Raw genomic sequence first — 23,512 nt, 5'->3', positions numbered from 1 at the left:
GGAACAGAACAGAACAGAATAGACCAGAATAGAACAGAACAGAATAGAACATAATATACCAGAAAAGAACGGAATAGAACAGAACAGAACAGAGAAACAGAACATAACAGAACAAAGTAGAATAGATTATAGGAGAGTAGAATAGGTCAGAAGATAGATAGTGAAATGTGCAGGATATGAGCAAACGGATGGAAAGAGTGAGGGAGTAGTTCTCAGTGACCGTGTTTCACCCGTGTGCAGGCGAGGTGTTCCAGGTCTGGGCTCCACAGAGTGAGGGAGTAGTTCTCAGTGGCCGTGTCTCACCCGTGTGCAGGCGAGGTGTTCCAGCTCTGGGCTCCACAGAGTGAGGGAGTAGTTCTCAGTGACCGTGTCTCACCTGTGTGCAGGCGAAGTGTTCCAGGTCTGGGCTCCACAGAGTGAGGGAGTAGTTCTCAGTGACCGTGTCTCACCTGTGTGCAGGCGAGGTGTTCCAGGTCTCGGCTCCACAGCGCCTCACGCTGGACGAGGCGCGGCTGTTCTGCCAGGCGTCGGGGGCAGAGCTGGCCACCACGGGGCAGCTGTACGCGGCATGGAGCGAGGGCCTGGACCACTGCAGCCCGGGCTGGCTGGAGGACGGCAGCGTGCGCTACCCCATCGCCACGCCCAGGGACCGCTGCGGGGGCTCCCAGCCCGGCGTCAAGACCGTCTACCGCCACGGCAACCAGACCGGATTCCCCCCGCCCCACGACCGCTACGACGCCTTCTGCTTCAGAGGTGGGAGACGGGCCAGAGACGGGGAGGGCTCATTGGCTGGGGTTAGACTGCCCTGGAAGAGACGGGAGGGCTCATTGGCTGGGGTTAGACTGCCCTGGAAGAGACGGGAGGGCTCATTGGCTGGGGTTAGACTGCCCTGGAAGAGACGGGAGGGCTCATTGGCTGGGGTTAGACTGCCCTGGAAGAGACGGGAGGGCTCATTGGCTGGGGTTAGACTGCCCTGGAAGAGACGGGAGGGCTCATTGGCTGGGGTTAGACCGCTGGTCAGTGTGGGAGGGGCCAGAGATGGGGAGGCCTCATTGGCTGGGGTTAGACTGCTGGTCATTGTGGGAGGGGCCAGAGATGGGGAGGCCTCATTGGCTGGGGTTAGACTGCTGGTCATTGTGGGAGGGGCCAGAGATGGGGAGTGCTCATTGGCTGGGGTTAGCTGATCATTGTGGGAGGGGGTAGAGACAGGGAGAAAATTAGGCTGGCTGGAATTAGGCTGTTGGTCATAGTCTTGATCAAGAGAAACAATGAGCCGGGAGTGTCTTGTGCACAGTAAATTGCCCAGTATTTAACTGAAATATGTTATATAAATGTAAACCAAATCATACACAACAATTTTAATTTTGAATATGAGTTGCAATAGAAGTTTCTATTAAAGTTGTGCAGGGATTGTACTGGCTTCTCTCAGGGCTGAATGGTGATTTGGGGCAGGTCTGATCAGTGCAGTCTCCTCCCCTGCACAGGGAACGGTCACCCCCACACCGACCCCACCATGGACTACCCAGCCACGGAGCTGGAGGACCTGGGCCAGGACATCGTCACGCTGGAGGACCCCCAGGAGGAGATCCGCCTGGGGGAGGGGGGGGTGCGGGAGGAGGTGGAGAGCGAGGTCCAGGGCGTCCTCGAGTCCTTCCCCGTTTTCGGGGGTCGGGAGAGGGAGCCGCGCCCCACCGTGGCCCCTCAGGGACCGCTCCCCTTCCCCGTCGACCTCCAGACCCCGGCCCCCCCGGCCCGGAACCCCCACCTCACACAGGACCCCCGAGAACGGCGGCCCGCCACGGAGGCGACCCCGAAATCCGCCGGGACGGCCCTCTCCCCCGGAGCACCCAGCAACCCCAAGCACGACCAGCCAATGCCGGACACCAGCGTCGCACCTGAGACGACCACTGCCCGACACTACCACCCTGCACCCGAGACGACCACTGCCCGACACCACGGCCCTGCACCCGAGACGACCACTGCCCGACACCACGGCCCTGCACCTGAGACAACCACTGCCCGACACCACGGCCCTGCACCTGAGACAACCACTGCCCGACACCACGGCCCTGCACCCGAGACAACCACTGCCCGACACCACGGCCCTGCACCCGAGAGGGAGCAGGCCACCGCTGCGGCTCCAGGGACCGACCGCGCCCGTCACCAGACCACGCCCGGAGCCCCCCGGGAGTCCAGTGAGCCTGTGATCAAGAACCACGGCCACTACCAGCCCATGCCCGAAACCAACCCGGATTCCGATTCCGGCGAGCCTCTGGGCCGGGACCGGGCCCGGGACCGCCCGACGCCGGACACGCGCCCGGAACCTTCCGCCCCGACGCCGGAGAGCGACCAGTCGGACGGCTCCAAGCACTACCAGCCCATGCCGGAGACCAACCTGGAGACGGCCGGGCCCTCGGGACCCCGTCTCCGGCTCCCCGCGGGGGAGGAGCAGGAGGGGAGCGCGTCCGGGGATGCCGCCGTGACGACCTCCGAGCCCACGGGCTGCGGGTGCAGTGTGCCGGGGGCGTCGGACGGGACGTCCGCTTCGACCACCCCGCCGGGCGCCAGCCGGGACCCCAGCACGCGCCGGGCCCCCTACAGCGAGACCCTCGCCGTCGACTCCACTCTGGAAGGTTCCGGAGAATTCGGCGCCGGACCGGAAGAGCCGTGGGGGGCGGCGGTGGCCCGTCGGGAGGAGCTGGGTGCCACCGCCTCCACCACCACCTCCGAATCTGACCACCACGTCACCACTGGCCCTCTAAGCACAGCGGTCTCCCACAGTCCTGCGGACCGGGTCCGTGTTTCGGCACAGACGGAGCACACAGACACAGCCACAGGTAGGGTATGAGTCTCTCTGCCTTCACAAGCGATTTTGTCTCGTCATGAAGCTCGATGTCTTAGTTTAGAGCTGTTTTCAGTCTCTGTCCGGGGCTGGAACTGGGGGCAGATCTCTCCACTGGCCAGAGCTGGATACCACACTGCAACCAAAGTGTTTCTGTCTCGTAATGAGGCTTAATATCGAAGTTTTTTTTTCTTCTCTTGAGTAGAAAGGTACTGTTTACTTGACGAGTGAAATTTTCCTACCACACTCTCTAAATGAGTCAAGCTGTTTCAGGTCATTGGCAATATTTTTGCCATAATAAAATGTTCAGATTGACTTGACTTTACTTTTTTGTTACAAGTAAGACAACAATATTACCAATGAGGTGAGACAGGTTGTTTTATTGTCAAGCTTTGACAAAGGGGTAAGAAAACTTCACTCGTCAAGTAAGCAGTAACTTAAAACAAGCGAATATTTTCTTGAGGGGGGGATTTCTTCTTTCAAGTTTCACCACGAGACTTTAAGCCATGAAGACAGACCTTTTCAGTGTATCAGTGTATTTTCTTCTCAGTATAATTAGTGTTTCATTGAGATGGCTCCCCAAAATAACTGCTGGTTCGGTCCTGGCCCTCTCACTGAAAATATTCTGGTCACACCACAAGCTGGAAGATCATCTTTGTAACTGTCTTACATTCTGAGGATTTCAAATATGCGCATGCAGCATTTTCACCTTTCAATGGCAAAAAAACCCCAAAATGAACACAATGAGGCATGAAATGAACGAAACATACTGAACTCATAGTTTGTTTTTCCCCCTACATTATCTGACTGCCTGACTGAGCGATTAATCTCCTTCTTAAGGGAGCACTGGCCACGAAAAAAAACAAACAAATCTTTAAAAAATTGAATTTATGAAAAAGGGAGAAGTGAGGAATGTTCATCGGAGCGCCGTGTCTCCAGGGATGGGACAACAGGGTGGGTTACTGGTGAAACTGGTCAGGCTGTGCACACTCGCTGTATGTACGGCCTGTTCAAAGGTAATCGTCCATTCCTCAGTACTGATCCCTGTTCTTGTAGGGGGTGAAATGCACCTACAAGAACCGGTTTATTGATAAAGGCTGGACTGGCTTGCTTTTTTGGTATTCAACACATCAGGTGTATCACCTCGATGGGATGGAAGATCCAAAACTTACTGGTAAAAAATAATTCTGAACTGGAATCCAACCCCTTTGACAAGAATTATCCAAATATTTATCCATTTCAAATTTTATCTCATCGGTAGAGTTAGAACGTAACCATGTATAGCAATCTGTATGACTTCTTTGATTTGTGTTGCTTGAATCATACTGTGCTGAACTCAATATTTCAACAACAGAGCCACCTTTGCAAGCAATGCAGACATAGGAAAAAGGGAGGGAATGACTCAATAAAAAAACAGCTCAAGCTAGGTTTTAAAGCCAGTTCAGACCAGCTCCCAGCTTAACATGTTTTGACCAGCTCAAGCTATGTTTTGAAACAGCTGGTAGACTGACCAGCTGCTAGCTCAGACAAGATACCAGCATTAGCTGAACAGCTCGTACCCAGCTAGACCAGCTTATGACCAGCTCAACTCGAGCTGAATTTTAGAGCACAAACTTTGCAATACAGTCTTACTGAAAGAAAAGAAGAAAAAGACAAAAACTACAATTACAAAAAATTTAAAACCAAGTACAGTTAAAAAGTGGCAGTTCAAATGCAAAAGGGGTTACCTGGCGTAAAGGTCAACGGCAATCTTTAAAAATGGGTCTAATGGGACGGAACAATTCTGTTTCTATAGAAACTGAGTGTGTCTCCGCCCCCACAGAGGGAGTCTCCGCCCCCACAGAGGGAGTCTCCGCCCCCACAGAGGGAGACTCCGCCTCCACAGAGGGAGACTCCGCCCATTCGGCGGTGGTTGCCGTGGAGACGAGGACGCGGGAGGAGCCCCTGCCCGGGGGGGTCACGGTCACCCTGCTCAGCACCCCCTCCGTCCCCTTCTACACCCCCAGCCCGACCGCGCCGTGGGGGGAGGAGGCTGGGGCCAGCGCCCACAGCCAATCGCCCTCCCCCGTCCCGGACGGGGCTGAGCCAGTGGAGCAGGCCGACCTGCTGGACGCGCTGCCGGGGTCTGGGGAGGGGTCGACGACCGAGGAGGCGCCAGACTCCCCAAACCTGTCTACAGAGACCCCGACCCTGCCCCGCGGGGGGACCCAGACTCCCGCCCCCGCCCCCGCCCCCGGGCACGTTACCGCCATCTCCGGCCGGGGCGACGAGCACCTGACCACCACCTCCTCCACGCTGGCCTTCGCGGTCACCGGAATTCCCGCGACCGCGACTGCAACCGCGAACGTGACCGCGACCACGACCGTGACCACGCACGAGGACGCCGACGAGGCTTCCGGGGAGAGCGGACACGGCCCCGCCTCAGAGGCCACGCCCCTCGGGTCAGAGGTCACGCTCCTGCCCGACCGATCGCAGGCGGCGAGCTGGGGGCCCCGGCCCTCCACCGCCGGGCCCCAGGAGTCGCGCTCCGACCCCGAGCACAGCGGCACCGACGACGTCGTCGTCCGGGAGACCAGGGTCCCAGAATCCTCGGCGGAGCTGGAGGCCAGGGGCCCCACGGAGCCCAGCAGCCCCGCCTCGGCCACGGACGCCGGGGAGACGCCGGGGCCCGAGAGGGAGGTTTCGGAGGACCGTACCCTCCCGGCGGGCACGGAGCAGGCCCGCCGCGAGCTGCCCCCCACCCAGCCGCCCACCCTCGCCAGCCTGCCCAATGAGAGGGCGGCGGTTGGCCGGGGGCGGAGCCTCTCAGGTAACGCCTGCGTCACGCTAACCACGCTAACCAACCTCCTGCTCCTGCTCCGCCTGGCGACGCACTAAACAAACGCTGCCTAAAAAAAAACCCCCAACCCCCCTTCCTTCCACTCCCACTCAACCACCTGACCCCCTGCTTCTACCTCCTGTGTATCCTCCCGCCTCGTTCACTGCCCCCCCCCTCCAATACAATCAACCGCCCCCCCACACGAGCCCCACCAGGTACTCAAATGAGGGACGACTCCGCTAAATCTTTTGCCAGACAAATCCGTCTCTTGCTGTTTTTTTTTTGGGGGGGGCAGCGACTTCTGTGAAGTACTCGATTTTTTGGACCAGTGGTTTCTGTGAAAAGGAACAATGATATTGATTTTGGTTTTTTTTGCCCCAACCCCATTCGCAACCCTTCCTCACTACCCAAAAATCTTTTGTGAGACAGGAAGCCCTCTTCTTCTTTGCTTGCCTCTGTTAAGCTCCATTTCCTGTTTAATTTAGAGTGGAAGACCCCACATTCCTAAAACTGTTCTTAAAAAGAAAATTCATTTCCATTTGAGGGGGCATTATTGATCAGTATTTTAAATACTGTAAAGCTTCCATTAAATACAATCTTTCCACCATAGCCCATGGCTAAATATGGTAACCTGCTATAGAGTAAAACATAATATATAATTATTTGTTAAATCTATTGCGTAGGTTTATTTATTAATTTGTTGTAGTTTTATTAAAATATACATGATTAAACTGACAGTTTCCTTCAGACTATAAACTGGTGGCGTTGATTGCTTTGGCAACCACCTGTTCCAGTTTTACATTGATCATTGATGGGACCCCAAGCGACTGGGTGGTAATCGAAACAGAAGGGGGCGCTGTTTCCCACTTTGGAGCTTTTTCTGATTACTTACAGAAATCATCATGATGTCACTGCTATGAAAAGACACTAAACACTTCACTAAAAACTTAATGCTGTTGAACTGCTGAAATAACTGACGACACAACTTTTGAGAATTCTTCACGATACTTGTAAGTTTCGAGTTTTGATAGCCGATAGCCAAGTGCATTCACAGTGTTTTTTTTTCTTCTGTATTGCAAAGAAAGAATAGCGTTTTAAGAAAATGTGTTAATTTCTAGACTGTGTAAAACTCCCTTTCATTTTCTAACGAAAGTCTCCTGTGAAAATGTTTTCTATGTTCTTCAATGCTTCTTTTGTCTTATCAACTCCTATGTGGAAAATTAATAAGCTGCTTCTTTCTTTGTAGAGAGGTTGATGCACATAAAACCTGTTTTTATGAAAATAAAGTGGTCAGTTGTGCACTGTCTAGCATGTTTCGATAAGAGGTAGCTTCATATTGTCATATCTGAGATTCAGCAGAAATGGATGATATTTCTGGAAAATAAAATAAAGAAATAACAGGATTTGCACTAGCCTTGGAACATGGAATATTAGTGTGTATATTAGCTATAAGATCATAACATTACCTACTGGATTCTGGCAGTTATCTTGAGGGAGATTATTTGTATGTGTATAATATATCTATAAGGGATCGTCTTTCTATTGTCCATTTTGTAATGCTGGAGTGTGACCTTGATTGTCCCTGCTCAATGTCACATCCGAGGGAATATTTGCACAATGACTTGATGGGCTGACATGCTTCTAGGGGATAGAAAAACCATTAAAGGTGAAAGTCAAAGACAAAAAAAAGCCATTTTGTAGGGTTTTTTTGTACAAATCTTTTGCAATGTTGTGAGTAGGCAAATGTCTCCATCTGCTGGCAAACTGCTACACACTCATGCGAAATGCTGGGCTGTGGTATTAAAGCTGATCTTTAGCACTGGGAGTAGTTGTTGGTCACCGATACAGTTTTCCCAGAATCAACCAGTTCCAATCACTTAAAATGAAAATTACAACTCTGAATTACTTAGAAAATAAATGTCACGCAGCAAAATCTACAATGTGCAAAAAATCTTACAAGAAAGGATTAATTGAATGAGGTAATTGAACAGTGAAGGCCAGACAATGACAAGACTAAATGTTTACCTGTCACCTAACCTTGATGATTACCAATTCATAATATCACTCAGTAAATGCTCAACTGCATGCACATTGTGACAGTGTACTTAACATTTTCTCAAAACACTATCTGGGGTGCAGCACTAAAGCACTAAATGCTGCATCCTTGAGCCAAAATGGCCTCTTTTCCAAGGCAGTTGGGGCACAAGGACTATAATTTATGTCGATGGTGTTCCTGCTCTATGACAGTCACTGAACTCGGAACGGAAGTCAGAACTCCTGGAGCGGCGTTCCGGAACCTTGTCTTCCCACACAAGCCCCCCCCCCTTGTAGTGTTAGTTTGTGTTTTGGGCTTTGGGCTAAGCCGTAGCGCACCGTTAACTCCGCCAGCGACACGGCTGTTTTTTTCCTTTTCCGTCACTCAAAATGGCCGCCGTGCGAGGAAGCCGCCCGGGGCGGAAGCGTCCTAGCGCTGCCAGCATTGCCCCCCTGTGTGCTGTGTTTTAGACGCCTGCCTGGAGAGCCCCTGTGTCAACGGGGGGACCTGCGTGGAGGAAGGGGGGTCCGCCAAGTGCCTCTGCCTGCCCACGTACGGAGGGGACCTCTGCCAGAAGGGTAAGGGGGTGGAGGGGGGGGGGGGGTTGGGTGTGATGACGTCTCTGGAGTCCATCTTCGCTCCCCTTGGCCTGGCTCAGGTTCCGGGTTAACTGGGCGAAACCACCACCATGAGCTGGTCTGATTTTATCCAGCGTGTTCTTGCTTTGAAAACATCCAATCGCTGCAAATGCCCACTGTTCCCGAGCTAGGCCCACTCTACAATGGGTCAAAACGCCACCTGTACTCCTAGGATGCAAGGTGCAAGAAGGGCGATCATACACAGACTTTTGGGCATTAATTGTAGTCTTAAATACTAAATAAATGTATTTTATGGACACAATTTGCACATAAAAGAGATCATAATCCGATTCAATTATTTCTATTTTTCAGAAACCGCGTGCCAGCATTAGTAGGAATCGAATATATACCAAACATATTTAAATAAAATTATTACCAGGGTATTGCGACGAATCATTGTTTTGTTCGGATATTGAAAAACCCCGCTGATATATCCTTGCGTGATCAAAAAGGTTCACAAACGTGCGTTGCGTTCATGTATTCTCCGTGTCTGTGCTGGAGATCTTAACATCACGGCGCGAGGCTTGCGTGGTGAGTTTCTTCCCGCTGGCTCAGGCCGAATGCTCTGGAACCTTCCGCCGATACCGAGCGGCAGCGTCGAAGAAGCCGGAGGGAGCAGAGAAAAGCCAGAGACGCAGCGGACGGGTCATTGATCGAACTGGCGCAGAAACCGTCTCAGAGATTAAAGATTCGTCGCTATTGTGTGGGTGTCACTTCGGCAAAGGATGAGAAATGTGTTGAATTCTTTATGCGGTCCCAGCGCCGCGTCGGACCCCGACCGAAAGGCCTTCCTGTATTTTCAAAGGACTCTCTCTGGCTCGGTGTATGCCTTTTATGGTCGAGGTTTACTTTTACTGCAGAGCACGAAATGTTTTTTACAGAGAAGGGGAGAGTGATCCTGGCTGCACTGCAAGTCTATTAAAACAGGAGAACCAAGAAAGCTTTACTATATTAAAGGTTGAACTTTAGCCAATAGGGTCCTTTTCTCCATTTGTTAGTATTACTTCCTGTGTCAGCATTTTAACTTCCTGTGTCAGCCACAGGTGGTATGGCCATTGTAAAAAGCACAAGCACAGAATAGCTTTATTGGCAGAGTAATGATTAAAAAAAAACTTGCTTTGATCTCTCTCCACCTCTCTCTCTCTGTCTTTCTCTTTCACCCAGTTTCTTTCTGGCTATTTCCTTCCCTCTGTTTCTTTTTCTCCCCATCCTGTTTCTCTTTCTTTACCTCTGTGTGTGTCTCTCTCTTCCCTTGCTTCTCAATAACCTCTCTCTCTCTCTCTCTCTCTCTCTCTCTCTCTCAAATTCTAATTTCAAATTCAAGTTGCTTTATTGACAGTAAAATACATTTGTAAATATGGCCAATGTGTACACACACAATATTGAGGTACATTCGATCATTAATGCAAACAACATTGTGTTCTCTCTCTCTTTCTTTCTGTTCTTCTCTCTCCCTCTGCCCCTCTCTCCCTTCCCCTCTTCCCCCCTCTCTCCCTCCCCCTCTCTCTCCCTTCCTCTCTCTCCCTCTCCCCCTCTCTCCCTTCCCCTCCTCCCCCCTCTCTCCCTCTCTCTCAGATCTGGAGCAGTGTGAGGCAGGCTGGGAGAAGTTCCAGGGCTTCTGCTACAAGCACTTCTCCAACCGGCTGAGCTGGGAAGTGGCAGAGCAGCACTGCAGAATGTGCGGAGGTCACCTGGTCTCCGTCATGACCCCCGAGGAGCAGGACTACATCAACAGTACGCCCTGCGCCTCCTCCTCCCTGCCCCGCGCCTCCTCTTCTCTGCCCGCGCCTCCTTCTATCTGCCCCGGGCCTCCTCACACCTCCTTTCCCCTGCTCCTCACATCCCCTCCTCCCTGCCCTGGGCCTCCTAACACTTCCTTCCCCCTACACATACCTTCCCTTTATTCATCCACCACTGAAATAATAATCTCTTATTTAGCTGACACTTTTATCCAAGGCAGTTTACAGTTGATTAGACTGGACAACCCCCCCTGCAGCAATGCAGGGTTAAGGGCCCAGCAACTGTGTTAAATCAAGGCTGTGTCAGAATCAGCACACGTGCCTGCATACCAACTTGTATGCTCAATAGTAGGCAGTGTGTTGAATTTGAAATGGCCAGGCAGTTGTTAATCCGGGAGAAACCCTGGTCCTGGAGAGCCACCGGATGTGCTGGCTTTCATTGTCACTCAGCACTTAACTGATCAATGAAAGTGGTTGATTACAGTTAACTCACATCACTGTGTTTCTTGGGTCCGAATCCACTGCTGATTTGAACAAAAACTGGGACACCCAGCGGCTCTCCTGGACCAGGGTTGCTGACCCCTGTCCTAAACCATAACCCTAATGCTGAGCCTTAACTAATCCTAACCCTAATCCTAACCCTTAACTAATCCTAACCCTAATCCTAACCCTAATCCTAACCCTTAACTAACCGTAAACCTGATGCTAAACCTTAACTAATCCTAACTCTTAATTAACCATAACCCTAATGGTAACCCTTAACTAACCATAACCCTGATGCTAACCCTTAACTAATCCTACCATAAGCCTGATCCTAACCCTAACTCTAATCCAAACCCTTAACTAACCATAACCCTAATACTAACCCTTAATTAATCATAACCCTTATCCTAACCCTATATATAGCAGGAGAGGAGACCGGCCTATTGTGCATTATACGACCTGTACCACAGTTTTCTTTTGCAGTGAACTGCCCTAAAACTTTCCATTAACAGCAACTGATGCCAGAACGGCGTGGTGTGCTAATGTTAAAAGAATGCACTTGTTGCTGTAGAGACTCAACCCGACTCAACACAACTCACCTCACCACTTACCCCTCAGGTAACTACAAAGAGTACCAGTGGACCGGCCTGAACGATAAGACCATCGAAGGGGACTTCCGCTGGTCTGATGGGAATCCCGTGGTGAGTCAAAGTGCTGCTGCTTGACCTTAACTTAAAACCTGAGTTAAGGTCAGCCATTTTGTATTTGTTGTTGTTGTCATGGCAATTAGGATTACTTTTACTTTTAATTTTTTGGCTGTGATGAGAAAGATGCTGATGATGATGGTGATTATTATAATAATTGCTATTATTGCTGCTTATGATTATTATTATTATTAGTAGTAGTAGTATTACATTACATTATTACATTACATTATTGGCATTTGGCAGACGTACTTATTCAGAGCGACGTACAGTTGATTAGACAAAGCAGGAGACAATCCTCCCCTGGAGCAATGCAGGGTTAAGGGCCTTGCTCAAGGACCCAATGGCTGTGCGGATCTTATTGTGGCTACACCGGGATTAGAACCACCGACCTTGGGTGTCCCAGTCATTTACCTGAACCACTTTACCTTACCTTAACCACTACGCTACAGGCCGCCCTTAGTAGTAGTAGTTGTATTAGTAGCAGTAGCAGTAGTATTAATCTGTCTGATGTCTCTTCCTCTCTCAGCTCTATGAGAACTGGTACAGGGGCCAGCCCGACAGCTACTTCCTGTCGGGGGAGGACTGCGTGGTGATGGTGTGGCACGATGACGGACGCTGGAGCGATGTGCCCTGCAACTACCACCTGTCCTACACCTGCAAGAAGGGCACCTGTATGTACTGCCATGCCACCCCCTACTCCCGCACTACCCCTGCTACAGGGCAATGCTAATGCTAACACGCTCCAGTACTGCTCACCGCTATAGGGCAATGCTAATGCTAATGCACTCCAGTACTGCTCCCTGCTACAGGGCAATGCTAATGCTAATGCGCTCCAGTACTGCTTGCTGCTACAGGGTAATGCTAATGCTAATGCACTCCAGTACTGCTCGCCACTATAGGGCAATACTAATGCTAACACACTCCAGTACTGCTCGCCGCTATAGGACAATGCTAATGCTAACACACTCCAGTACTGCTAGCCGCTATAGGACAATGCTAATGCTAACACACTCCAGTACTGCTCGCCGCTATAGGGCAATACTAATGCTAACACACTCCAGTACTGCTCGCTGCTACAGGCCAATGCTAATGCTAACACAATCGAGTACGGCCCCCCTGCTTGAACCACAAACCTTCCAGGTCCCAGTGAAGCACCTTCGCAACTATTCGACATGCTAGGTTACTTTCTGACTGGACCTTCCCCCCCCCTCTGCGTTATGGATCCCGGCGTTCCCGGCATTCCTGACGGTTTTTTTCCCCCCGTGTCCCCGGGCAGCTTCCTGCAGCGAGCCCCCGGCGGTCCCAAACGCCGCGACGTTTGGGAAGCTGCGCTCCCGCTACGAGACCGGCGCGGTGGTGCGCTACTACTGCGCCGGCGGCTTCCTGCAGAGACGCTACCCCGTGGTCCGCTGTCTGCCCAGCGGGAAGTGGGAGGAGCCGCAGGTCCAGTGTCTCAAAGGTGAGAGGAGGAGGAGGGCGGGGCCTGGTGTGAGGGGGTGGGGCCTGTGGGAGGGGGGCGGGGCCTGGGATGAAGGGGGGCGGAGTTCCCATCTCCTCGTTCCTTCTCGTGGGGGCGACCGTAGCTCAGGGCTTTAGAGCAGTTGTCTGGCAGTTGGAAGGCTGGCGGTTCAGTCCCCGGCGTGTCCCTCAGCACACCCAGCGCCACTGTAAAACTCTGACTTAAGTGAACATGGAAAGACAAACTCGCTTACATCAGTTTGGCGTGATGAACTTGCCTTTCTCGAGATCACTCCCCTGCGCCACTTCCCTTCCAGACCCCACCAGCGCGGTGGAGGAAGAGCAGGGCGTCGTCCTCCCTGTGGAGAAAGAGGACCGGACCGCTCTGGGGACAGCCACTGAGAAGGCCACGCCCTGGTTCTGGGACATCAAGTGGAACTTTTGAAGCCCTGCCCCCTCCCCTCTCTCTCTTTAAACCCCTCCTCTAACCTTAGCCCCTCCCACCCACAGCCCCCTCCCTTTACCCTACCCATAGCTCCTCCCCCTTCTCCCTAAGCCCCTCCCACATCCCCCCCTTACCCTACCCTTAGCTCCTCTCCCTTTTCCCTAAGCCCCTCCCACAGCCCCTCCCCGCCCCCTTACCCTACCATTAGCCCTTCCCCCTTCCCCCTTACCCTACCCTTAGCTCCTCCACCCCCGACTGTGCCTGTCTTAGAGCTGGGCTTTCACTTGATATGTGACAGTATGTATATTTCTCAGATCTCAGCACTGATCATGTTGAGGCGTTTTCTACCAGACTCGGCCGTGCAAATCAACACACGACAGCCGGCAGTGCACACAGCTGGTCCGGTCAAATGTGCCGAGCTCCTTTATCCTTCTCATCCTCCATGTGTCGTACACTCTCAGAAAAAAGAGGTTCCATAAGGAACCCTGTGATTCCACGGAAGAACCCCAACTGGTTCCAGGGTTCTTTCACACTTCACACCTACGATAGAGGGTTCCATGAAGATCTAAAAAGAGTCCGTCTGTTGGAGACAAGCCAAAGAACCCTTTTTCTGAGAGTGTGCCGTAACTGTAGCAACCTAGGAGGGGTGTTTTTTCAGTGTTTTGTAAAAGTCGTCGATTGACAGCAAAGGTTACTCCACCATTATTATGTTCAGGAAACCCCTCCACACACACACACACACACACACACACACTGTCACTGTCCACAACTGGGGCATGTTCAATCTGAAAATGTTTTGCTATGGTTTCAGTGTTGAACGATATGTTTCCTCCCAACGGTGTGCAACGTTACAACAGGCTTAGAGGTGTGTTTGCCCCCGTTTGGTGGGTGTGTCGGGGGTGTGGCCTGAATCAGTCATGATGTAGGCCTGTGCTTTAAAGGCTACAGAATGCCTTCTCAGACGCTATAGGAGCAGACTGTGTCAGTCAGTCCGCCCACGGTTTGCAACAGGATGTTCAACGCGCCTCCATTTCTGTTTAAATAAAACGTTTTGCGATGTTTTCTTTTCTGAACGTGGTTCTGATATCAAACACTTTGATATCCATCAAGACTGGAGTGGAGGAGAGGGCAGGAAGTGACATCATCACGCAGGGTTAGCGATGGCGTGCAACTCCAAAGCATTCTTTCTAAAGCAGTCTGTATTTCTGACAGGAACTTTCTAAAACTCTGCTTCAAACCTTTTATTTGCACACGTAACATTGTCTTTAATACCTGATTAAAATGTCTTTAGCCTTTTTCAATTTAATCCTTGAATTTGCCATGTACTTTTTGCTAAATATCATAATCTTACTGACACGGTTCTATGGGAAAACTTTATGTTGTAATAAAGTTTTGTAGAATTAAGTAACGATGCTCAATCGCCTTAACCCAACGTCAGGGGCCAAATGCATTCATATAGATTGACACAGTTAACATTTGATTAAGCATTTGTATTTGTACATAAACAACAAGGTTGTTGTTTTTTGTTTTTTTTATGTGTTTTCAAAAAAAAGCAAGCCGATGAAAACATCATAAATCTGCAATGAATGTAATTTTGAATTAATACAGCAAGAAGGTTTTAGAATTGTATTTGAATAAAAACAAAATGGTCTCTCAGCACAGCCTAATCATTTGCAGTTTTTTTTATTTATGATTTTGACTTCCACTCCTGTGACTATCATGGGCACAAATTCTGCATTTTTATTTTGTATTAATTCCGCTTAGTCTTGGTCTGTGCCTAGAACCAGCAATCTCACCGTAAATATGGGGGCAGAGATATTTAAAACCTCTCGCTTCAAACGGTCTCATTAGTGTTTTAGACCAACAGTGACCGTTAAGGCGATGCCTGCTGTCGGCGTGTGCAACAACACTTGGACACTGTGGGCCGCTGTGGTTGTAGGTCAAGGAGTATGGCGAACATTTAATAATTTTTCTTCATATCACAATTCGTTGAAATGTCATATCAGGTTTTTGAAAATTTTCCAGAAACCTGATATCAAAATTCGCTGAAATGCGAAGAAAAATCATGCCATAAAGCAGTGTATCTGAGCCCTCGGATATACCGCCCAGTGCGCATATGCTGCAGTAACGATATTTCACCACGAGAGGGGGATGCGGTCAAGGAGTTACGCCGTTGCTTTCTTTCCCTCTAAGAAATAAATAGCCGATTATAAATCCAACTGTGCGGTCGAGTGGCGAAGCGTGCTGTAGCTATCTCATGGCTGGTTCGATTCAATCATGATTCACGAATCATGATATCATGCATTTTGTCTTATTGATGGTGTTGATTACGATTACCATGTAGGCTACTTTCCCTTGAAAACTGATTGATAAACCGACGGTTTTGGCGGCCTGTCCAGGGTGTATTCCTACAGATGCAAAGTAATTCGGTTAAAAAAGAATAATAGCAAAGCAAAAATATAAGGAAATGACCACATATTGATAACATTATAATCACAGCAAATCTCCTTCCTAGAAGAACTAATCATCAATAACTGAACATTACACCCCAGAAAATAGACAAAAATGAAAAGCTGCAATTAAATTAAACAGGCGCCACGGGTCTCATTTTGAAGACGGAGGTTTAAATTTTTTCATGAGCTACAGACTTTTTAATACATACTTTTCTTCGGTCACTGAACTGAGCGACGGGCAAATGGTGTAGGCGTATACAAACGCACAACCACAACGGCCTTCGTTTAATTAACGGTTATTTTCAAAATAGCAGAGCAAAGCACAGCTGAAAAACGCGTCCGGTGGAGTCTGCATCTGCGTGGGCCATTTCACATATTTGCGTTTTCATCGATACATTTGACGCACAACTGATTTCGTAAGTAGCATATTACTTTTGTGTCTGACTCAAGTAGCCTAATCATATGTTGATATTTCGGGTGGGGTTCTGTCTTTAACAGCTATTGTCTTGACCAGGCTGGTCGCTTTCAACGAAAGCGTGGTTTGTGGCCTTCTTCGTGTCCGGGGGTTGCATTCGGTGTCCATGTCCACGAAATAAAAAAGTATCCCGCTCTTGTACACGACAAAATATAGGACCACTAAAGAAAGAATGTTGCACACCACACAGAACTCGTTATGTCCTTTCACGACGCTAAAACGGACAGTTGTGTCCTGAAGCGAATCTGTGGTATGCGACTGAAGGAAGACTCGGGTCTCGGATGTACGAAATTCACCCTGCTGCCCATGGTGTTTTACTAGTTCTCAAAAAGGATTAATCGAGAGGTTAGCATCCTTGGGTTCTGCCATTTTGTCAAAATTAGAATGCTCTTTGATTTAGGCTATTGTTATGTAGGCCTACAACAGACTGAACACCCACAATTAAAACTAGATGCAACACAAATGCTATGGTATTGTTCTTGAGAATTCTAGCTGCATAACTAGGCCGACAAGAAAAGCCCTATATATCCTGTCAACACTTGAGCTGTGTGTCCATAGTTTACCGAACCAATAGCGTCGATCTATGCCAAAGTATAGTATAAAGCACTAATACATTATAAAATGTGTCAGTTATGCGTTCTCCCATAAATAGAACCTGATCGCTGACTGTGGCTCATTTGGACCGTGACGCAATGCAAATCTGCGTTTGAGCGCGACGACATACATGCAGTACATGATGTGCCCACGCGATGGCGCGAGGGTTCAATGCTGATGTGTGGTACTGTGGTACGTTAGTGGATGTTTTAGGTCAGTGGTTCCTAAACTGGTGTCCGGGAGCCCGTAGAAAGCGGTGAAAGAGTCCCAAGGGGGTCCTCAACAAAATTGAACAATTAGTTTATCTCTTTAAGTGAGTTTCGTTCATATTAAGATATTTAATTGTTTTTTTATACGTTAATATAAATTTCACATTGTTTGGCCCTGAAGCCCGTTTGTCACATGCTTGGTAATATTTGCTCTTTTTAGGTCCGTTGGAAAATATCGCACATATGTATTGTACGAAATGCATATACAGATCTAAAATATATTAGACATAAGTCATTATTTGGAAAAGTTTCCTTTATTCGGAAATTCAAACATATAGTTAGATAGATAGATCATTAAATTTTTAAAGTGCTTTTCCAGACATTCAAAGCACTTTACAATGATGCGGGGAACCCTCAACAATTATACACTCTGTGAACACTTTATTTGGTATTTATTTTACTAATTTTTTAGACTTATTGGCTGCTGTAGCCTATCCACTTAGTGGCTTGGCGCGTTGGGTATCAGCAATTTCTGAGATACTCAAACCACCCTGCCTGGCATCAACAATCATTCCACTGCCAAAGTCACTCAGATCACATTTCTGACATTTGGTCTGAGAAACAGCTGAACCTCTTTACCACATCTGCATGCTTTTATGTATTTAGTTTCCGCCACATGATTGGCTAATTAAATATGTGCATGAACAAGCTGGTGATCAAAAGTGGTCACGTAATAAAGTGTGTATCGATATAAAATGTATGGGACCTACATCATTATTTAGAAAAGCTTCCTTTATGTGTAAGTACCATAGATAGATAGATAGGTAGATAGATAGATAGATAGATAGATAGATAGATAGATAGATAGATAGATAGATAGATAGATACATAGATAGAACATTTTAGATTTAGATTCGTGGCAATATGTGAATTCACAATGTCCACAATGCGCAGCAAGGGAAACATGCTCAGCTCAATACCACGTGCCCACTAACCCACCAACTAAAGATTTAGATGGAGTGCCCAACCGCATCACATCTCCATTAAATAGGATGGGCATCAGGCAGATGGATAAATAGGTAATTTAACAGCGCAGTGTCTTGGCACCTGCCTGCTACTTGGTTATCTTATGTGAACAGAAAGGGCCGCATCCACACAGAAGCACAATTGTGTGTGTGTGTGTGTGTGTGTGTGTGTGTGTGTTCCGCGCGGCTATTTATGATGCACTTAAAACGAACAGTGTATGCTATTGTACGTCGCTTTGGATAAAGGCGTCTGCGAAAGAAATGTAATGTAATTTAGGCGAACTAATGTTTCCTTTCGTCACGTCGACGAATTTGCCTCAAAATAGTTGTTGGGGGGGATTGTAACGCAAGGCCTATGGTGAAATTTTAACCGTTAGTTTTGGTTTGTTAAAGTCTCCACGGTCCTCAGTTGTGTGAACGTCTTCCCATCCCTTCATTCTTAAATTTAGCGTGTGAAAAAAATCGGTTTGATACTTTGCCGTCTGAAGCGTTTTCCTGGAATGTAGATCCCTCCCGGTTGTTAATTTATGCGCATATTAATTAGTCGCCATTGTAATTTCACTGTGGGACACAACATGCAAATGAACAGTGTGTGTTTGTGTGTTAAGACCCCCACCACCACCACCACCACCCCGCCAAACCCCAATCTCTACACGTACAGCCAAAAATATACGTTCAAAAATTTACCTATAGAGTTCACACTTTCCTTTGGCGAAGTAACATTTAAACCCTTTGCAGTCCTGTCTTTGTCAAATTAGAAAAAATTATTACATACGTGTTTTGGAATAAAACCGCAGAAAGCCATATGAAACGACTCAGAGAGGTAAGCAAGAGTCTATTGCCAGATTTAAGGCGAATAGATATTGGTTTATATGCCTAATTATTAAAGACAATTGCAATCTGAGTATTGTCACGAAACTTAAATCACGTGCAAATATTGTTGCCAGACGAAAGAAAAACAAATACAAGATTGCTCTATTTTGCACACAACAAAAAGACAGAACTGTTGTGTTTTTTTAAAAAATTTATTTAAGCTGTTATAATTCACTGTGTATCTGTTTGCTTCAATCAGCCAATCACCAGTCACCAAGTTAACATATTTCACTTTTGCTTTTTGCGAAAAGAATATAGATTCTTTACAGTATATAAGATATGTAATATAAGCGATGACAAATGACACAATATTCATGACATAACCTGGAAAAATAAATCAAACATGCATGTTAAATGCAAAGAATATAGAGATAAAAAAAACAAATAAAAAAAACGATGTCAAAGGGTTTTCAGACCATTTGTGAACCTCTAATGACATATGATGAGTTTTCCGTAATATTGAAACAGGGAGAAACATTCTGCACAGGTAATTAGTTACATCAAAAGAAAGAAATGCGATATGATGGCCCCGCCCTCACATACACACACACACACGCACGCACACACGCACACACACACACACACACACACACACACACACACACACACACACACACACACACACACACATGCAGTAGGCATTATTTTTGAACTATCGTATTAGCTAGCTTCTTATTTGTGTGCCTCGAGGTAGTGAATAACGCTGTGAACTGCATTGTTGTGGAAACTCTTGACCTGAATATACCTGTAGATGTCTGCTTTAAGATCCACACGCACACACACAGAGCGAGAGAGAGATTGGATGGCTCATGGCCTTGTAAATGCTAAGTAGTTAATATGTTCTAATGTTCCTCCAAATCAGAATTTGTCATTTGATTCATGTTCGAATTCAAATACTTACTGATTACATTTTCAGAAAACATGAGTATATAAACTTTAAGATATTAACTAATAGTTGTCAGGTAAACTTATTTAGAGTGAATGCCCAATCATTTGTCAAGTCAACACAGTGCTATATTATCATGTAAATGTGCCCTTAATTTGATTTTAAAAACCGTTGCCACAACCTGTAATCATTAATTGGAAATATTTCCGTAAAAAGGAAGAACGCACTACTTCAATTTAATTTACTCCTTATATTGAAGGAGAAAGAACGTTGCGCTTGTATTTAGCAATCTTTTCACAAATATGTTTTTCATGCATTGAGAAACAAACGGATATACGCCAAAAGCGTGTAGCAAAATCCCATGGCATCTGATAAGACAGCTTTCAATTATATAAGAATGTGGCTAGTCTGGGAATAGTATTTGCGGGGCGTTTTGTGTTACAAGTCTGCTTTCCAATGCCTTTTACAAGAACATGTTTACATATATTTATCATATAGTTGCTTTCTGCAAAATGACTTCAGCTTTACTGGTCATTCTATTAAGATTGAAGATTTCGTTTTGAAGTGTTTATTTTTTATTTTTTAAGTCAGTGTCCTAGAACTCTAGAATTACCAGTTGTGGTTGTGACATCAGCATTAGAATGTTCAGATAAGATGTATTCTTATCGGGGCATATTCTAATCCTTTGTAATCTCACACCTTGAAGGGCCACACCTTGCTGAAAATTAAGGGAACGCCCTAACTATGCAACGTGAAATATGATGGATTTAATAAGAGGGATCATAGTTAGGCTATATAAAAGCACATTGAACTGTCAATTAGAAAATTATAGAACTTATATTACTTTACGATAGTACCAATAATTTCTAGCCTACTATTACTACTATACTACTACTGCTGGTAGTACTACTACTACAAATACTACTACTACTACTACTACTACTACTAATAATAATAATAATAATATTAATATTAATATTAATATTAATATTAATATTAATATTATTAATATTATTAATATTAATAATATTATTAATATTAATAATATTAATACTATTAATACTTATAATAATAATAATAATAATAATAATAATAATAATAATAATACAAGTATAAATAATAACTTTTATAATCATAATGAAAATATACTATTCAATGTATCATCCTCATAAAAAGTTATGTTTCTTTTTAAAATCCCAAGCAAGAATACATATGTTTGACATTATATTTGTATTTATGCGTCCCCATAACTGTGGCCTATAACGTAGTTTATTATAAGGCTATAATTAAATGTCCAACAAGAATAAAGGTGCTGGTTCAATTCAAATACAAAGCCGCTTGGCTTGAATTAAGTCAGTATTTCTTTAGACCTGCATGAAGATTGACCTGGTCCTTTTTTCTTCAGAAACAGTTCAGAAATAAAATAATAGAAAAATGTAATAAAGTGTTTTCGAAGTTATACGTTAGGAAGAGAAAATGTTGGTGGACTTTTATTCTATGGAAAAACCAGTCTAAACTCACTTTTCCTTAATGAAGTTACATTTTCGTCAATTCCAAAGACGTGCAAAGCCACACATATTTGTTTCCTAAAGTTGAACTCCAAATCACTGCCAGGTAGCCTAAGATTAAATGCAACTTTAAATGAAATCACCTAACAAAAATCTGATCTGAACATTTGATGGTCTGTTGTTACCCCTTTCTTTGTAATTTTCTGCGTGCATCGGGACATCCATCCAAAATACAATCCGCTCGAGGGGTGGAGGTGGGTAAAGTTAATTCACCGTCACATTCTACGGCCACCTCTCCAACCCTCTCCTCCTCTACTAGGCTACTGTACTAGTTCTACTAACATGAACATCATTAATATCAATATAATTATTAATAATAATAATCATAATAATCGTAGCAATACTGACACTAATATGTCTAATAATAAATGCTATAGTAGTAGAGAGGTATTAGTAGTGGTAATGCAGGTAGGTAGTAGGTAGTTAATTGCCAGAATATATTAACAAAACTGTCGATATCCAACACCTGTATATTGGGCTCCACATCATTTGCAGCTGCTGCTGTTGTGACGTGAGGTTGCTTGAACTTCATTCGAGACCGTCCGTTTGATGTCTTTTTTCCAACAGTTTTTTGACCAAAAGAAAAGTATTATTTTCTTGACAAAACTTGGCACTTTTATCGCTAAATGCCATGTAAAAACTTATCTGACTCCTGCACTTGATTCAGCTCTTGATTTCTCTTGGGTATCGATTTTATCGTGGAATTAATTTACGAGAAATCTAATGAGGGAGAAGAGAAAAAGAAAACTATTTCCATTTAGTTGGTATGTTACTGTAACGCGTATGATGGTCATATAGACTAAATTTAGAATTGAATTTAGAGAAAGAAAGAGTCAAAGGCAAAAAAAAAAGTCATGAAATCCAGGCTAAGGTTATGCAGAACAGATGAGGAAACAATGTTTTTTTTTTACGGTAACGGATCCGTTACCACAAGTAAACCACGAAAATATGCCCAGACTCTTAACAATCGTGTGATAAAATTGTGGCTTTAATTCTGAATTAAAAATATGTAATCTGTAATAATCCAATCTCTCTCTCTGTCATTCAAATCTAGGCTACTTTCAAACGGTTCTGTGAGTTAACTAGGGTTTTGATTTTCTAATCCTAAAGTAAGATCATTTTCCCATTCGACGGCCATGCCTCCACCTCATTCTACCTCGCTCTTTGTGAAAGTTTGTTTCACACTGATTGGAAGCAGCCAGTACAATTAGGCCAGTGTGTATGCTCAACAAAAGCGTGATTGCTGCAAGCAACCTTAACAGTTAACATCAAATCCCAGCATTCTGTTCGCTTCGAGAGAAAGCGGAATAGCCCCAGTGTTAGTGTTTTGGTAAATGTTCTATAATCACTGGGTTTGAAGGGTTGTTACCTATCTGCTATTTAACTCTCCTGAGAGTTCCTGAGGTGCGAATGAGGGGGCGTTGTAGTTTCCTGAATGAGAAGCAATGCAAGTCAGGGATTTTGTTCCAAAAGACTATAATAACGATGATGCACGTTCAACCAAAAATGCAGCTTTTTTATGAATTGCTCGTTTGTGTAGCTAATGCATGACAACTGCGTGTAGAAAATCATGATAGATCAACGTTTGTTTTAACGAATTAAGCGCAACGGTGAACTTAATAACATATTTTCATATAGCTACCACATTGAGCAGAACAGTTTGCCATGTATATTACTGCTGTGAATTGATATTACCATGCCGCCTAATTGAAGCTTATTGAGTCTCCATGGTTTCCGTTGTCTTTTTGAACAGTTTTCCGTTTCTGATTGTGACGTAATCAACATTCAGATTATAAAACGTGCTGGTTGATAAAGCATTATTCTTAAATTCCAATCAGTTCACATTCTGATGATCACAGTTTTAAGAGAATTGCCACACCATTTAGTTTTTTATTCAAATTACATTTTAAACACACCCTACCACCCTATCTTTCTAATCACATTCACAAAATAAATAGGCTAGTTAAATAAATAAATAAATAAATAAATAAGGTCAGAACCAGAAGTATGTGTACTTCAAATAGCCTAACATATGACAATAACGTAAGGCCCGTGGTGGTACCGTGCTCCTCACCTGGATCCCATTGTTGCGGGTGAGATCCAGGCCTAGTTTGTTTACCGCCGGATGCACAGCACTGGTGAATGTGTCACACTTTTACCTCGCTCTGCTTCACAGTGGTTTCAGTTGCAGGTAGCCTAGAATGACTTCGGAAAGGTCTACTTTTTTTCCATCAAATGTCACGACACAATGATGGATGACCCTG

General features: G+C 46.0%; 1 protein-coding gene across 1 annotated transcript in view; it reads left to right on the top strand.

Moving 5' to 3' along the window:
• LOC133137709 (brevican core protein-like) overlaps positions 1 to 14,821 on the top strand; it is a 32,030-nt gene extending 17,209 nt beyond the window's left edge. The window contains exons 6-14 of the mRNA XM_061256040.1: positions 460 to 753; positions 1,485 to 2,837; positions 4,665 to 5,651; positions 8,166 to 8,273; positions 9,909 to 10,067; positions 11,174 to 11,256; positions 11,789 to 11,933; positions 12,539 to 12,721; positions 13,038 to 14,821. Of these exons, the coding sequence (XP_061112024.1) occupies positions 460 to 753; positions 1,485 to 2,837; positions 4,665 to 5,651; positions 8,166 to 8,273; positions 9,909 to 10,067; positions 11,174 to 11,256; positions 11,789 to 11,933; positions 12,539 to 12,721; positions 13,038 to 13,165 (3,440 nt within the window). The 3' untranslated portion in view covers positions 13,166 to 14,821. The remainder of the gene's footprint in view (positions 1 to 459; positions 754 to 1,484; positions 2,838 to 4,664; positions 5,652 to 8,165; positions 8,274 to 9,908; positions 10,068 to 11,173; positions 11,257 to 11,788; positions 11,934 to 12,538; positions 12,722 to 13,037) is intronic.
• The last annotated feature ends 8,691 nt before the right edge of the window (positions 14,822 to 23,512 follow it).

The sequence above is a fragment of the Conger conger genome, chromosome 9, assembly GCF_963514075.1.
Source record: "Conger conger chromosome 9, fConCon1.1, whole genome shotgun sequence".
Taxonomy (NCBI): Eukaryota; Metazoa; Chordata; class Actinopteri; order Anguilliformes; family Congridae; genus Conger; species Conger conger.
Note: the sequence above shows the minus strand (reverse complement) of the source record. Positions and strands in the feature narration are given on the sequence as shown.